This window comes from Camelus dromedarius, chromosome 7 (genome assembly GCF_036321535.1).
Source record: "Camelus dromedarius isolate mCamDro1 chromosome 7, mCamDro1.pat, whole genome shotgun sequence".
In the NCBI taxonomy this organism is placed as follows: domain Eukaryota; kingdom Metazoa; phylum Chordata; class Mammalia; order Artiodactyla; family Camelidae; genus Camelus; species Camelus dromedarius.
The window spans coordinates 9,518,833-9,535,978 of record NC_087442.1 but is presented as its reverse complement, the minus strand read 5'-3'; the positions used below and the strand labels follow the sequence as shown (position 1 = coordinate 9,535,978).

At 41.8% G+C, this 17,146-nt stretch overlaps 1 protein-coding gene across 13 annotated transcripts in view; it reads right to left on the bottom strand.

The window, feature by feature from the left end:
- The window catches only part of TPK1 (thiamin pyrophosphokinase 1), a 337,072-nt gene that overhangs the window by 139,232 nt on the left and 180,694 nt on the right, over positions 1 to 17,146 (bottom strand). For all 13 annotated transcript variants that reach the window (XM_010986883.3, XM_031455545.2, XM_010986891.3 and 10 more), the window contains one exon: positions 9,137 to 9,283. In XM_010986883.3, coding sequence (XP_010985185.1) covers positions 9,137 to 9,283 — 147 coding nt within the window. The remainder of the gene's footprint in view (positions 1 to 9,136; positions 9,284 to 17,146) is intronic.

The window sequence follows — 17,146 nt, the reverse complement described above, 5'->3', positions numbered from 1 at the left end:
CCAAGGATGCCCACAGAGAGAAGGGAGGGGCCTGTCAGGACTGTGGAGCTGGGGGGGACCAGGAGGTCCTTGCTTGCTCTCAGTGAGAATATGGATTTAAAATAGGTTGCAAAATACTTCAGCAGTATTTAGTGATACGATTAGTTTTCACAGATGTGCAAGCCGTCTTGCAAAGACGCAGGGTGGCAGCCGCACTCCTGATCACCTTGGAAAAGAAATAAAGGCATGGTCCCAAACATACATGTCCTGGCTTTGCTTTTAACTTAGAAAATAGTCTCACCAAAATAATTTTGTAAGCCATCATTAGTTCCCAGGTTAGTCTCCAAAAATTAAATTGCTCTGAGGGAGCAATGAAAAAGGGTAAACAGTGATAAGCAGAAATCTGTTTCTACCTCCCTTCCCATTTAATACTGCAAGCCATCATAATCTGGTCTCTACCTATATTTTACCATGAAAACTGCACCTCATCAAGCCTTCCTAGCCGCCAAACTCATTGTGCCACTTTTTATTCCTGACGCCCTTGCTCATCGCCCCCTTGCCTCCCCAAACTGCAAACCAGGCTGGTTTCGGCGTCACTCCCGTATAGATGTGTTTCCCTCTTTAGGGTGCTTCCGGGAGTCCTGCCACCTGCCACTACTCTTCCCACTCCGTCGCCTCCTTCCCAGGGAGTAAGAGCCCACTCCCAAGTTTTTAATTACCACGTATCCTGATCGATGACTCTCAAGGTCTCCCGCCAGGCCCGGCCCAGTGCATACGGATCCTAACCCTTCGGGGCAATTCTGCTCAGGTCAAAGACAGACCAACCTCACGTCCCAAAGTCAGCTGACCATTTCCCCGTTTTCTTCTGTTTTGCCTCTGTTCTGTATTTCGAAGAAAGACAACACTCAGTTGCCTAACCCTGAACCCTATGCACTGCCCTGAGCTCCTCCCTGTGGTCCTGCAGTGAAGACTTTTGAGCACACATCCCAGTCACCTCTGTCATCCCTCCTCCATGCCCACATTTACTTAAGTGACTCACCATTTCTTCCTGGAACTTGAATGATCTCCATCTCTTCCTTAACCAATTTATCCTTCATATTGCTACCAAACTACCTAAAATGTTAACCTAATGCCATAACCCTGATAAAAATGCTTAATATCTGAACTTTGCCCTCAATAGAAACACCGTCTTTCTGAGAATGCAGACAAGCCCCTCATGATCTAGAACCTTCTTACTTTTAGCTGCATCTCCTATAGCTCCCCAAGATCTAGAAATTTAGTGCTCCCCCAAACGTGCCAAGTTTCCTAAGATCACCTTGCTTTTTCCTATTCAATGTCTTTATTCCTTTCTTTGCCTAACTTCTCATCAGACAGGACCTCCCCGAGAGAGAGTCCACATTATCATCACCAACCCTGTGCCCAATCTGGGTTTAATGTTTCTTCCCTGCTGTCCTCATAGTGACCTGTGTTTTCTTATAATGTACATAAATTTTGCTATTTATTCTTCTGTTGTTTCCCCCAAACTCTAAGTAGAAGCAGTGTTTTATTTCTTCACACGCAGTGCCTACTACAGTGTCTATCACATAACTGGTGCTTAAAGAATGTTTTGTTGTTGTTATTGAAGTATCCTATGCTGTTAATCAAAAAAGACAGAATCAGCAAAAAACAAAACAATATTGGCAAAATAAGCACTTTATGAATGTGTGGTCTAATTTTTAGTCAGAGAAAATTAGTTTAATTACACATGGATAAAACCACAGAGGGAAAATTTCTATGGAGATCTAAAGGGGACATTAGGGGACTTAACCAAAAGAGGGTTGTGGAGCTTTGGAATTTTCTTGTCTTACCGCACATTAAAAATTAACAATTGCCTACTAACACGTGTAAGACGGATACACCGTTCTACAACAGGATAGGGTTTGGCTGTGTATTTTTTAAATGCCATGTAGTGGAGGAGGAGGAAAAGCACACAGAAGGGGAATGAAGAGGGTGCTCAGGGCAGGTGTGGGTCTGTGTGGAGTCCCCGTGGAGAAGAATCGGCTGCCCTGGCCATCAAGATTGGGGTGGTGGTATAGCTCATTGGTAAAGCGCGTGTTTAGCATCCATGAGGTCCTGGGTTCAATCCCCAGTACCTCCATTAAAAAATAAATAAATAAATAAATAAATAAATAAATAAATAAATAAATAAATAAATAAATAAATAAGCAAGTAAATAAATAAATAAATAAGGAGCAAAAACAATAAACTGCCAAAGAAAACGAGTCAGCAAAGCCAGGTGACATTCTGAAGAGTGTTTATGTCAGACACTGGGTGGCAGGACTTCCCAAGAGAAGGAAGCTTGGGGTGGGGTGTAGGACAGAGGAAGGAACGAAGGGCTAGCAATTTGTCCTGTGGAAAAGGAAGGCTGCCAGGGCTCGGTGGGGCAGGCCATTTAAGATATGAAATGCCTAGTGGACCTTTTTAACACATCACTGCATGAAATCAAGTTCATTTTCAGCATAAATTTTCTTTCAAAGAAATGCTGTGCATAACCTTGGGCAAATCACTTTACCTTTAAGTCCCTGCAATTGCTCATCTATAAAATGATCTCGAAGGCTTTACACAATTTACACTAATATTTACTGGTTGTATGCTACCGTATAATTTATACAAAAGATTCTAAGAGGCCAAGCAACAACAAAAAATGGAGAAGACACAAGGGAAGGAGGAAATGATAATTCCAAAGGAAGGGATTACAATTGGACATGACAAGTGAGAAGATATGAGCGTTGCCCAGAATTGAGAACTCCCTGTCCCCTTACTCTAAATCACTCTGAGAATCACTTCTCTGGTGTGATCACTGACGAGGCTGTACTGGACATGTGGCTAGACAGACGCAACCCTTGGTTCTCTGCGGAAACCATCCTGCACGCCCAATTTACATCATGAATATTTAGCTTCTTTCTATCAGACCATTAACATATTTCTATCATATTCATTACCTGCATTACCAACGTATAATGTAGAAAATGTCAGGACTTCATACAGTAAATAACTGATCCAGTGAGAGGGAAAAACACCAAGCAGTAGGAAACATGACTAAGATCATGAGGAAGAAATACTTACAACATACTTAGAAATTTGTTCAAGTGAGATAGAGACTGGCAGAGCCTGTACCACCATTGTCCTCCATCAGAAACCAGAATCCCGAATAGGAATCACTGGACGAGGTTCAGGATAATGCAAAAGGCATGCCTTATTAACTCTTGGACATCTCATTTCTTGGTCATAAATCCTATTAACTTGTATTAGCAACCGCCATAAAACTGGGAGATGAAAGATAATTTATGCTCAGTGTACAGAAGCTAATGTTTCCGTGTTCCTGAGAAGCAGAGGACCAGAAAATGAGAAAGTGTGTATGTGAAACCTGGAGACACTCACATTCTGCATGGTTAGCGTGACAAACACTCTGGGTGCCTGTCTGTCCTCGTAAGGAATGTAGCCTAACCAGTAATTGACACCAGTGGTGCTTCGTGGCTAAAATGTCTCCCATCAATTTCACAGAATCTCCTGCTTACAAAAGGTCATGATGTCTTATTAAGAATACATTTTTGGAAGTAAAAGATGGACGCTACTTCTTCAGGGAGGAGCTATTATGCATTCTATTTTTAATTTGCTATTTTAAAATGGCAGTTTGAACATTCCTTCAAAGTAAACGCTACCTACTGAAGTTTTCACTCATAATGACATGTGACCCACAGCAAGTGAAATACGACAAAATACGATCGAAAAGACATTACATACTAAGAAGTCAACCAGCTGAAAACTTCCAAGATTTATGTAGACCTGGAGCTACATTACTGTCTCCTTGTTTTAAAATCCAATTTGTAATTAATAAAAATAAGTCATAGAAAGGGGATTGAAAAGAGACATAGATGAAAGATTTTAGGCTGGAATATTCAAAGCAACTATAAGTGAATTGCTCCTCGACATACAGGTCAGCCCCAAATGACTAACATAACCTTAATAATTCCATCTCACGAGGTTCATGTATAGACTCTCTGAAAGAAACACAGAACATTACAGAAACATTAAGGTGATTTGAGAGTAGGGAGGCTTTTTTTTAGAAAATCAAGAGACCGATCTTTTAGTTTTAAGAGCTAAGGCGATCCCAGCGACTTACGGGTCATATAGCAGACGCAGCACGACATTTACCAGGCAAACACACTTCCCAAAAGACGTCTCATACCTCTTGCTATTATCCTCAATTTCAGACAACCGAGAATTATAGAACCAATTCTACAAGACACTGTCTTCAAAAATAATACTCATAATAATTACCATTTATATTGAATTTTACCACTTTTGAAGTACTTCAGCAAAATTCGATGGTAATCTGCTGAAATGATAAAGATTCTTGTTGTATGTAGATTTTTGTTACAATTGAGGAAAATTCAGTTATTTTTGCTTAATTTCAGGTACAGCCACAAGGTGGGATATAACCTTAAAGTGTATCCAAGATTCATCTTATTTGAAAAGAATATTGTAGAGAATAGACAGACAGACAGCTGCATACACACATCAGCTGGCCGCTCAGATACACCGTTTATGGACAATGACCAGCCTATGCACTGTGGTTTGTTTTAAGTTCGTCATCTCCATCTTAGTCCATTAACCCCATAAAGGAGGAAATGTGCTGTGGAAAAGTGTTGAGTCAAAACACTGCTGTGTGCCTGTATAAGGGGTCCTGCTCTCTTCCCAGGATTGTTATGAAGCTCAAATGAGATGCTTCTTGTAAGTCTCCAAATCATCATCCTTCTCGAGAATAGCTGTTTAATGACTTTCAATTACAAAACACATTAAAATATTTTGAAACCATTCTTTGTTACTGAAGCAAACCACTTCTTGAATGTAGTTCCAAAACATTTGAACATGGTTTCAGTTTACGTTTATGGTGTAGGTCCATCCTGATTGTGACTGCCATAAGCCCTGCTCACAAGGAACAGTGTCTGGAGACATCCACTCTGATTGTCCCCCCGGAATATGCCCCCTACATGATAGATACACGTGCTTTACTACATGTGTGACACACAGCACAGAGGTACGTGAAAATGCATCTTACAGAGTCATTTCGGCTCCAGGGGTGCACATCTCACTTCTAGGAGGTAGAATGCTTCTGTGCAGTCATTTTAGTATAGCTTTTAATTGATTTTTGGTGTTAAGCACATTTCATAAAAGTACCATTAAAACTGCTTGGAAACATGGCAGACTATGTGAGACTGAGCCATACCTTAAGTCCTCAGACATACTCGTTTTGGCTTCTGCAGCTGCACTGGTGGCTGTCTTACTCTCTCACGGAAGTGCCTGAAAAGCAGGGACCTGGGATGTGTGTCTGGGGAAGTGTCCCGGGAGCAAAGAGGAGCAGGGCAGGCCTGCTGAGCCCGCGGGTGGAAGTCTGAGCTAAACATCCTCACTCCTCCACGTGACAGAGGGTGCAGTCTTCCGTGAGCTTTCTGCTTCACATTATGTAGTAATTCCTTGCTTAGGATAAGGTGATTTTGTAGTTGTTTCAATAAGACAAAATCAAAATGACCAGAGAGAGATTCGAGAGGGCCTGGAGTGGGGGGCGGTGCAGGCATGCTGACCATGATGACTATGTTTGGGGAACGAGGGGTTGTGCTTTAATGATTAAAGTTTGACATAAAAATGAAAACAAACAAAAACAATAATTATGTTACTAGAAATTGTGGAAGGTCATGACCCCAGACTTTCTTCCCAGACCGTCAGCTTCCAGCCTTGTGATGGAGACGTGATCTCTGCTTAGACTCCTCTTCTGGCCACAGGCTTCCTTCCCTCCTAGACCAGCCTGCACTGGGCAGGGCAGTGTAATCAAGTTCCCACCAGAGGTGACACACGTCACCGCCAGGCCTGGCCTTTACAAACAAACGGTGCCACTGTCTACAGTCATCTTTTCCCTGCTGCCTCAACGTGTCCCAGTGGGCTTAGATACAAATTGGAGGCTGCTGCCCAAACCATACCAGATTTCCCATTAATGGAAGAAAAACCAAAAACAAAAACCAAAGCTTCATCTCAGTCGAGCCTCTGAGATTTGGGGGCTAATTATCAATGCAACATGCACAGGGTCGATCAGTACCCTGGTCAAATGAAGAGACTAAAAAAGCTAGGAAAAAATTACAGGGCATCTTTTAAAATGCATCAAACTTTCCCCCCACCCACCCCCTGCAAAGAATATTGAAAGCCAAAAACTAAATTTTGAGGGAAAAAGGAAACCAAATCTAAGTTTCATCTTTTAAGCATTTGGTTTTTTACCAAATCAGATGAACCTGAGTTTCTGCTTCGTAGGCCCCTGAGTATGGAAGGTCACCAGGAGACCACGCCTGAGCAAGGCGGGTGTGCAGAGGGAGACTGTACCATGTAAGCTGAGACTCTCAGGGCAAAGACGAATAGAAAACTCCCACAGGACCACTAGGAACACTGCCCGACCCGACCTCGGCTGGGAAGACGGAACAGGTCTCCCTTGGGCATTTGTAACCAGAAGTCAAACTCTCAGCAGAATTACCTTCAAAATTCATACCACCTAGATGGTCCAAAAAACTCTCGAACAGAAGGTCCTAAGCTATTAACACTTATAAATAACTGGGCTAGAAGTCTTCTCTGAATGCTCCTTGGACTCACTTTTAACTCCTATTTGAAGTAATTCCCGCAGGTCAAATTCCTGGAAATAGGAGGTCACGGCTAAAATGTCACAAAACACAGAATAAATCGAGGTTACAAAACATAAAAGCAAAAGAGAACATAAAAGACAGCTGACTTATAAAGACTGCAGGTACCAGAATTATGCTGGACTATAAAGTCAGTATGACAATTATGTTTTAAGAGTCTTGAAAATGTGAGTTAAGGGAAAGCATGTAAGAAGAATGAATCACAGCAGGAATGAAAAAGCCAGGTGCTTAAGTTTAGCAGCAGAATAGAACAGCTGAAGCAGAAGAGTGAGGTGGATTACGGAGGTGACGAAGAGCTCCACAACGCAGCCCAGAGAGGGCCAGACAGAAAACAGGAAGGAGAAGTTCTGAGGTCTGTCTGATCCACTTGGAGGATCTCATACAGACTTACTTGGAATTGCAGGAGGAGAGAGAAAGAGAATGGGGAAGAGATCATATTTGAAATCAGAATGGCTGACAGTTTTCAAACTGAGGACAGACACCTGTAGGTGGAGGAATTCCAAGATATCCCCAGCTGAATATATTTTAGGAAGTTCGCAATTCTACAACGAAGATACAGACCACCCAAAACAATGAAAAGATCTTAAAGAGCAGAAGTCATTTTTAGACGTGGCTTTTTCTATCAATTAATCTTCCAATTTTACTTTTTAAAAAATTACTGTATCTCATCTTTAACTAACTAGTTACCCCTTGGCCAGAGTATTTACATAGAGACAAGTCACAGTTGACTATTTCAGCATTTGTATCACCAATCATTATAAAATAATAAAGCTCAGTGCTTCACAGTGGTAGGAAATTTCATGCTTCAAAACTGGTGGCAAATTACAGGTTTTTAACAAACATCCAGTTAGAAATCTAAGAAGAATATCTGTACATGTCAGGCTGCTCACTGAAATCTTTTACTGACTTCCCATAAACTATGGCAAAAAAGTTCACATTCTGCAATTCACGGCTCTTCAGTCAGGGTCCAAACTAGTTTTCTGAGTCTGATCTTTTGGTATTTTCCATATGGTTGCACAGAATTACCTGTAGGTCCCACAACATGCCCTGCAGCTCTGTCTTTCTTTAGTGGCCCCTTCTGGCTTGAATGATTTTCCCATCATCCCCCACGGCAGACATCTACTCATCCTTCAAGATTCTGCTGAAACGTAAGCTCAACAGAATGTATGTTCCATGAAAGCAAGCGTTTGTTGTGTTGTTGGCTGCTGTCTCCCCGTAAGACAGATAGCAGCCACTCAACTCATATTTATTGAATCAGTTGAGTAAATAAAGTGTGAGGAAATTTCTTTAGCACAGCCATGACCAAACTGTATGATCTTTCACCATCTCTATGTACTAACCTTTTAACCTTGCTTCATGTTTGTGTTTCACAAACGTCTCCTCCAGTGGTCATGTACTGGGGAGTGAAGACCATATGTTACTATTTCCGTTCACACGTCAACTGCCCAGTAGTACAACAGATAGGCAGCGGGCACTCCCTAACTGTTTGTTGACTGAATAAATGGTCAGCAGGGAGTCTGAAAACTGAATTCTTCAGGTTCCTCTCCACACCACACAGGAAGTATTCCAGACAGCAACAAAGCCAGGCAATGCAAAGAGCCAGGAAAAAAAATGCACAAGTGGCTGAACAATGGTGAGTGTGCATTATACTCACCGTCTTAACCAAATAACAATTTTTAGGTAATGACAAGCTATAGATGGCAGATCACAGATGCAGTGGAAGCAAAACTACAAGCAGTACATTATGAGAGGCAATGAAGTACAAAAAACAAACACAAAAACTTTCTACTGTCTAAAAAATGTTACCAAACGATAAGTTTTCAAAGTGAAATCCACCAATCAACCTCATAAAACTTGCTTATGTAATAAGAATTCTGCGCTAAGCACTACATTGGTAGAAAATGTCCTTGAGGTTTATCATTGGAAATAAATGACATCATCATTAGAAATCTATTCTGAGGCAGTGAAATCAACAAGCAGGCAACTTATGAACAGAAAAAACTAAAGATTTTAAGTGCTTGACAAAAGTCAAATACAGTTTCCAAGTATAATGACAAGACTGAAAACACGAGAATTCTGTTTTGAGATATTTATGCCAAGTTCTGTTTCCTCTGATGAGATTTTCTCAAGTGGCATTTGCATTTAGCAGCTCAAAGTGCAAAAATGCTAAATTTAATTCTTTGTCAACTTAATTAAAATCACTTTTTTTGTTTTGTTTTACTGAATACAACGAAAATGAAAGCTTTGGGGTTTCTCCTCCAGATTTTTCCTGTTCAATGGCCTGAGGCAACTGAGTAAAGGAGATAAATAATCAAACACGGTCAACTTCCCTCATGGTTCAAACACAGAAACTGGGCGGGTTTCCTCCTAGTTTATAAAAACAGCAGCAATTTTACCGAAGCTAAGCGCTGACAATGTATTGAATCCTCACTTACAGGCTGGAGCAGGCAGATGAGCGATTCCTCTTGGATAATTGTAACCGGCAAAGGAGTGATGCGAGTTGCTTGGAACAAGGTGCTCACAGATGCCATAATCTGGTCAAAACGCCCAGCAAGTCCTCCCAAGGTCACAATCACATCCACCTAAGCAAAGTGAAGGGAAAACAGCAGTCACATACTTAAGGAATTTAAAATAATTAAACAGCATCCAGTACCAACAGAGAGCTTTTAATACTGTATTTTATTTGATAAGCCAACACTGTATTTTATTTGATAAGGTAGACATGATTTGTGTTGTTCAGATGAAAGAATTAAGTCACTTGTTCAGGAACGTGATTGGTGGGGGGCAGTCAGGTCTCCAGACCAACTCTTTCGGTACAAAGTTTAAGTCTATCCCAGTTGCCTATTCACCTGGAAAACTAGCTGCCTCTTTACAATGCTGTTTGCACGTCTCGCTGATGGCACAGCTGGTGCCTCTCCTGCTCACTCCCCGCAGCATCCCTGTGGGCACTCGCACAGCACACAGCACACAGCAGACTGAGCCCGCTTTACAGGTCTGTCACCACCCCCCCCCGCCAGTACCCCGGTGTCTTCAGGATTAGCGCTGTCTTTTCACTGAACTTGGCAAGTTGCCTCAACTCTCTGGACCTGAATGTTCTGTCCATATGTAAAAACTGGGTAATAACAGCCAATTGCTCGGGTTGTTATGGGAATTAAATGAGGTCATTAAATGGAGTAATACGTGCAAGAAGCACTTAAAACATGTTTACAGCAGAGTGGCTGTTGAAAAAGTGTTAGCTGCTCTTCTATTATTTTTGGTATTATTACATTTATATTACTATCAACATTTTTATTATTGTTACATGTAGTTTGATTTATTATTTTTTTCACTTCACACTTGAAAGAAAGCATTTCCTATGACTACAGTACAGTTTATTTAAATGTAAACCTACTGTTGAATATACATTTCCAGGATATTTATATAGAAAATGACTGTGATGCTTTCCTAACGTGTAAGACAATGGTTAAAGAAGGAGCATGAAGAGACAGTGCAGCCTGATCTCTTCCCTTCTGCTGATCAGCCTGATCCTGTAATGCAGCAGCAGTCAAAGCTGGTATATTGATCACGGAAGAGGAAAACGGAAGATCTGAATTAAAATATTATAAGAAAACGTACATACAACTCAAGCCGACAGTAATAATCAGTCTACCTAGAATAAAACAGAAATAATTTAAAGACAGGAAGTATCTGGCTTTTAGTTTGAAAATAGTACATTTTAAATGCTCACATGATGTTTAGTCCATACAAGAAGGCATGATTTTAGGAGAGCAACATGTCACCCACACACCGGCATCACCTGTTCAGTCTCGAGAGGAACAGCAAGAGGTGTAAACTCCTTGAAGCCAAAGGCTATGCTTGGCTGGTGCACACACGGCGGCCCTGGAACCCTACAGAGGACCTAACACATACAAGACGCTCAAATGTTTGATGAGCAAGTAAGTGAAGACGCTGCAAGAAAGGGACTCGTCAGCCTAAGGGAGAAAGAGCAGCTGCCATCTCGTGGGGACATACGAAGCAGGATGGGGTTCCATGAAACCACAAAAAGTAAACTGCGTTACAAGAGCCGAGCAATCTGGCATGAGCTCCGTATTTCTGACCTTTTCAGAGTGTCGGGAGAATAGGAAGTTTTGCTTTGGATACGATGCTTCATGTCAAAGCTGGAGTATTTTAAGACGAGTACCCCACGTGTCTACAGGACCTAATACTGTCTTTGGAGAACTTTCTAGAACTTAAAGAATTAGATTTGGGAGAGAGGAAGACTATGCCCCTTAGGAAGCATGTTTTAACTCCAAACACACAGGTGAAAACTGGGACGTCTGTTTATCGTCAGAGGAAAGCGGCAACGTACAAGCTTTTTTGTGGGGCAGCAAGCCAGGTGATAGCTTCTAGTCATGTTTAGGAGACGTTATTCATAAAGCCACTCCAGACCAGAGGAGGAAAGCCCAGAAACTAGACAGGACCTCAGAACAACTAAAGAGAATTTGCTTTAAACTGAAGAGAAAGGCATTACAAGAAGTTAAAAAGGAAATAAAAAGGAGAGAAAGTTCTAAGGCTCCAGTGAAAAGCACATGGCCTATTGCTACCCACAGAACCCTAAATTCACATCAGAACCAAGGCCTGATGACAAAACAGTGCACTCACTATGCAGATTCCAGAATCCCCTTGTTAGGTTCTCAGTTTTTCATGACTCTGCTCTAAGCCTTGAGGGATCCCACGACCTTTAAGGCTGAAATTTAATTCCCACTCTCTTCACTGGGATATCATGACGAATAAGCAGTTATCTGTAAATCAGTCACTGAGTTTTCCAGAGGGTAAAGCAGCAGCGAGATGACTTCTCACCACGACTCATTTTCCCTGCAGGACGTATTCAGCAAGAATGAGTAACACTGGAGAGGCCCCATGCAAGCTGCCGGGGGCGGTGGGGCCAGCCTGGCCGCTGCCCTAGTTGTCTAGCTCTGGTCGGAAGCAGGACATCTGAGACTCACAAAGACGGAAGAGAGAGAGACACCAACCCTGGATATTGACACAGCCTTTCCAAGCCTAGATTTTTGTCTTTAGGACAACAGTGTCACTGGGACAGACTGTTCCACCTAACACAGGCCACGGACTGCCAGGATCCCTTCTCCTTCTGGATCCAAAGTCCTATGCATTTACTTCAAACAATATCCAGTGTATATTGTACATTTAAAAACATGGCATTTTCCAGATGCCTCCACATCCCCACAAAGAGGCTGTGAGCACCTGGCTCAGATGACCCGGTGTGCCAGGGGGAAAGGCTGGTATCTGTGCCCTTCTCTGATAGACCTAGTGACGTTCAGACACACCGATGACAGCCTCTCCTGCTTTCACCTGTGTCCCCATCCTGACCCCCCAATAAGGCACTTGCTCACGGGTCCCTGCTCTCTCTGCCGGCTTCCCACCTGCTTGGTTAAGCCCACTTCCCACAGCCTCCTCCCCTGTGGCCCCTACAAGGCCCGCAGCACACATTCCTCTCCAGGACCCGTGAGTGTAACAGCCCTTTAATCTCACACGCAGCTTTGTGGTGCTAACTCCACGTCTGCGTGTGTCGGCAGCAGATTGATCATTAAACCCCCCCAATTACTCCTCACAGCACACCGAGTCACACTTTGTTATGACTGTTGATACACTTGGGTCTCTCTCCTTCCGGAGGAGGCCTGTGAATCACAGGTGCCAGCTGCAGCATGTGTGACACAGAAGACAAGTATTTACTGAGCATCCCCTGAGCACAGACAACCAGGAGAAACTGAATAAACAGAGAGGCAAGAAGCTCGTTATTGGGCTGAGTGAAGGTCATCTAATTCCTATAGAATAGTACTTCCCTACTTGGCTCGGGAAGTTAGTGACTTTGAAAAAAATAATTTATTTCACATTTGTTACCTCAGATAATGTTACTAGAGAGTAGGTTCTGGTCTCGTGGCAGAAAAAATTCAGAGACAAGACACGGAGGTCAAGAAAGCAGAGCAAGGATGTATTACTACGTGACAGCGTGTTTTCAAGGAGAGAGAGGCAGATTCAGGTGAGCAGCTGCGCTGAGTTTCTTTGGCGAGCTGGTTATATGGGGCATAAAAATGACTGGGCACAATATTCGCTGGGGACAGAGGGGCTTGGGGTCCTACTTCCTGATTTTCATCCCAGCTCCATCTTCCCAGAGGAGGAGGGATTTTTGTCCTGAAGTCTAGACTGGAAATGCCATGGCATCAGTGCATGATGGGTACTTCTAATCTGCAAGGCTAATTTTATTGTAATGAGGGCATAATGAGCAAAAGGTTACATTCGGATGAGGGCATAAAATCTTACATTCCAACACCAGAGATTCCTGCCTTATCCCACCTTTCTTTATCTGCCTCCTGGACTCTTGTCACCCCCAAGTATGTGATTTCTCTCTCTTTTTTTTAATTTTTTAATTTTGGGGGAGGTAAGTAGGCTTTTTTTTTTTTTTTATGAGGATACTGGCAATTGAACCCAGGACCTTGTGCATGCTAGGCATGCACTCTACCACTGAGCTATACCCACCCTGCAAATGTGTGATTTCTTATCAGTCTGGAGGTTCCTGCTCTTCTCTGTCTGCCCAAGGACGCCCGTTGTTCACAAGATGTGTGGTTCCCTGCCATTGGGCCCAGGCCCCCCTTTCTCTGCTCGTATCTAACTATCTGTCTGCTCTAATGGTAATATTCCTTGATCATTTCCCACCTGTTAGGTACTACTCTAAACACTTATATCAGTAAGAAGACAAGATCTCTTGCCTTCACAGAGTTGCTATTCAAATAGAGGACAATACATCACTGATAAAAATAAAGAATAACTATGAAGTTAGAATGTGAAAAGATGGCAAAGGCTAAAGAGGAATAAGAGGAAGAAAAGGGAGGTGGAAAAAGGGGCTTCCACTTTAAATGACAGCCACGGTGGGCTGCAGTGAAAGGTAAGAGAGGAGCAGCAGAGATCAGGACAGGAGGGGGGTCAGCCAGCACTGCACACCTGGGGCCAAGCCTTTCAGAGAACAGACTGCATTAAGGCCCCAAAGCAGTGACATGGCCCCAGGCATTCTCCAGGAGTGTCAGGAATGAGAAATGAGTAGGAGGACTCAGAGTAAAATTAAGTGCTAGGTTTGTAGAGGCCTTATTAAGCTGCTGTAAAGTCCAGACGTGAAGGAGCACTAAGTGAGGAGCCATTCTGAGCAGAGGAATCACAGGATCCATGTATTTTGAAAAGTCACTGTGCCTGGCATGTTGGGAACAAACTGTGTGGAGGCAAAGAAGAAAACCAGGAGACCATTAAGAGATGAACACAGTGGTGCAGATGGGAAATGGCTCTGCTAGCCCCCGTCCCTCCATCAAAACTATTACCAATGATGTCCCCATTGCTAAACCCAATGGTCAATTCTCAGTTCTGATAAATTTATTCTTACCTCCTCCTGGATAAAATCTCTTACAGAAAGATGGTTTTCCAGCAAACCATACGCTCTGATCTCACTGGTTGCTCCTTCTCAGGAGCCAACTTAACAATTCTGGAGTGGCCCGAGGCGAGGTCCTTAAATCTCCTCTCTTCTGTCACTGCATTCCCTCCCTTGGTGTTCTCATGCAGCCTTGCGGCTTTAAATACCCTTAATGTCAACACTTCCTAATGGTGTGTCTTCAGACCAGACCTCTCTCCTTATTTCTAGGCTCATATGTTCAATAGTTTACTTGAATCTGCGTTTGGAATCCAATAGAGACCTCTAAGTTAATTTGGTCTTTCCCCCGGTCACGATCTCCCACTGTCTTTCCCCTGTCAGTTGCTCCAGCCCAAACTCCCAGAGTCATTCTTGACCCCTCTCTTTCTCTTACATCCCTTATTTATTCTCTCAGGAAATATTACTGGTTCTAACTTCAGTCTGTATCCAGAATTTCTCCACTTCTACCACAACCTCATTACAAACATGGACACAAAAATCTGTCAGAGGGTGTAAGCCACCATTACATCTCATGGGAAATACTGCAACAGCCTCCAACAGAACTTTCTGCTTCTGCCCTGATTTCCCCACAATGTAGTCTCAATACAGTATCAAAACTAACCCTGTTAAAATGTAAATCAGATGATGACATCCCTCTGCTCAAAATCTTCCAATGGTTTTCTAATGTTTTTTAATTAAGATCCAAAGCCCTGCAATATTGGATATCCAGGCATCCCCCTGGTCTCACCTTCTAGTTCCCTTCTCTTCCTCCTCTCTGCTCCAATCATGATTCCTTTCTCTTTTCTATTTCTTAAAGAGTCCCTCCTACTTGGCAGACTTTGCATTTCTGTTCTTTCTTCCTAGAATGCATTATCCCCAGATATTCACATGGCTAGCTTCTTTACTTATTTCATTGGCCATCTAAAACACTTCCCGTCTTCTATGCCAACAGATCGTATCTTCATTCCCTGATTTAAATTTTCTCCTTAGAACTGCTCATTATCTATGGTATTTTATTTATTTAGCTTGTCCTATTATTTATCACCCTAATTAGACGAAAATAATATGACAGCAGAGATTTTCCGTCCCTCATGCTTAGAATGCAGCATGGTACATTATTATACCTACTGGTGTCTGATGAATATTTGTTACATAAATGAAGAAATAAAACAAGAAATAAAACAAGAAATGAAGGATAGTGAAAGTGCATGGTCAATGGATCAGGGTACTGGTGGAGTGGAAGAATTGTTGAAGTCAGGGTATAAGAGAATGAGTCAAATGGATAAAATAGAGATTGTGGAAGGTTTACAGATCTTGTTATAGACAAAGCCTAGGTATGTTCATACAATTGAGTAACTGCGGTAAAGAGGCAGACAAAACCACCAAAGGGGATAAGCTCAAGAAAACAAGACATCACTGTACGGGAGGCTTCATTCAAGTGTGCGTAGGATTTACCGTGAATTAAAACAGTACTGTTGAAAAAAGCGTTGATGGCCTAGATGCTAACTTCATCCAGACAAGTGGGGACACGACCAGGATTATAACAAATGAAGACTATAGCGATGAGTGAGAAGGATAATAAAATCTGATGACATGAGATTTAGAGACTGACTTTTTGGAAGAAAAGAAAAACCAAACAGAACAACACTGTACAAATGGGAATACTATGGGAGACACATATCCAACTTTAAATTTTCTAGTAGCTACATCTAAAAAAGTAAAAAGAAAGAGGTAAACATTTTTAAGTATATATTATTTAATGCAGTATATCTAAAGTATCATTTTAACACATAATCTGTAGTAAACCTATTGAAGTTTGGGGAAAATTGGATAATTACATGCAGAATAAAACTGGACCACTATCTCATGCCATTCACAAAAATTAACTTGGAATGGATTAAAGACTTAAACATGAAATCTGAAACCATAAAACTCCTGGAAGAAATCACAGGGAAAAAGGACCTTGACACTGGTCCTAGCAACAATTTTTTAGATGTGACACCAAAAGCAAAAATATATAAATGGGACTGCATCGATCTAAAAAGCTTCTGCAAAGCAAAAGAAGCAACTACAAAATGAAAAGGCAACCTATGGAATAGGAGAAAACATTTGTAACAACTGTATGATAAGAAGTTAATATCCAAAATATAAAAGGAACTCATATAATAGCAAAAATTTAAAAACAGTCCAATTAAAAAATGGGCAGAGGATGTAATTAGACATTTTTCCAGAGAAGACATACAAATGGCCAACAGATACACGCAAAGATGTTCAACATCCTAACCAGCAAAGAAATGCAAATCAAAACCACAATGAAACATCAACTCACATCAGTTAGAATGGCTATTATCAAAAAGACAAGAGATAAAAAGTGTTGATGAGGATGTGGAGAAAAGGGAACCCTCGTCCACTCTTGGTGGGAATGGAAATTAGTGCACACGCTAAGGAAAACAGTATGGAGGTACTCCCCAAAATTAAAAATAGAACTTCCCTATGATCCAGCAATCTCTCTTCTGTTGCTTCTGGGTATACACACAAAAGAAATCATGATCTCAAAGAGATCTCTGCACTCCCATGTTCACTGCAGCATTAGTCACGACAGCCAAGTTATGGAAACAACCAAAGTGTCTGTCAACGGATGAAAGGGTAAAGAAGATTGAAAAATATGTGATATATATATTTTTTATAAAACATACACACATATACATATACATACACACAATGGAACAGTATTCAGAAATGAGAGAAGGAAACCCTGCCATTTGTGACAATATGAATGGACAAGGCATGAGATGTAAGTCAGAAATACAAACACTGTATGATCTCACTTACATGTGAAAATCTAAACAAGCTGAACTCCGAGAAAGAGAGCAGAATGGCAGATGTCAACAGCTGGTCCAAGGGTACAAACTTCCAATCAAAAGATAAGTAAGTCCCGAAGATCTAAGGTACAGCACGGTGACTATAGTTAACAATACTGTGTTGTATACTTGAA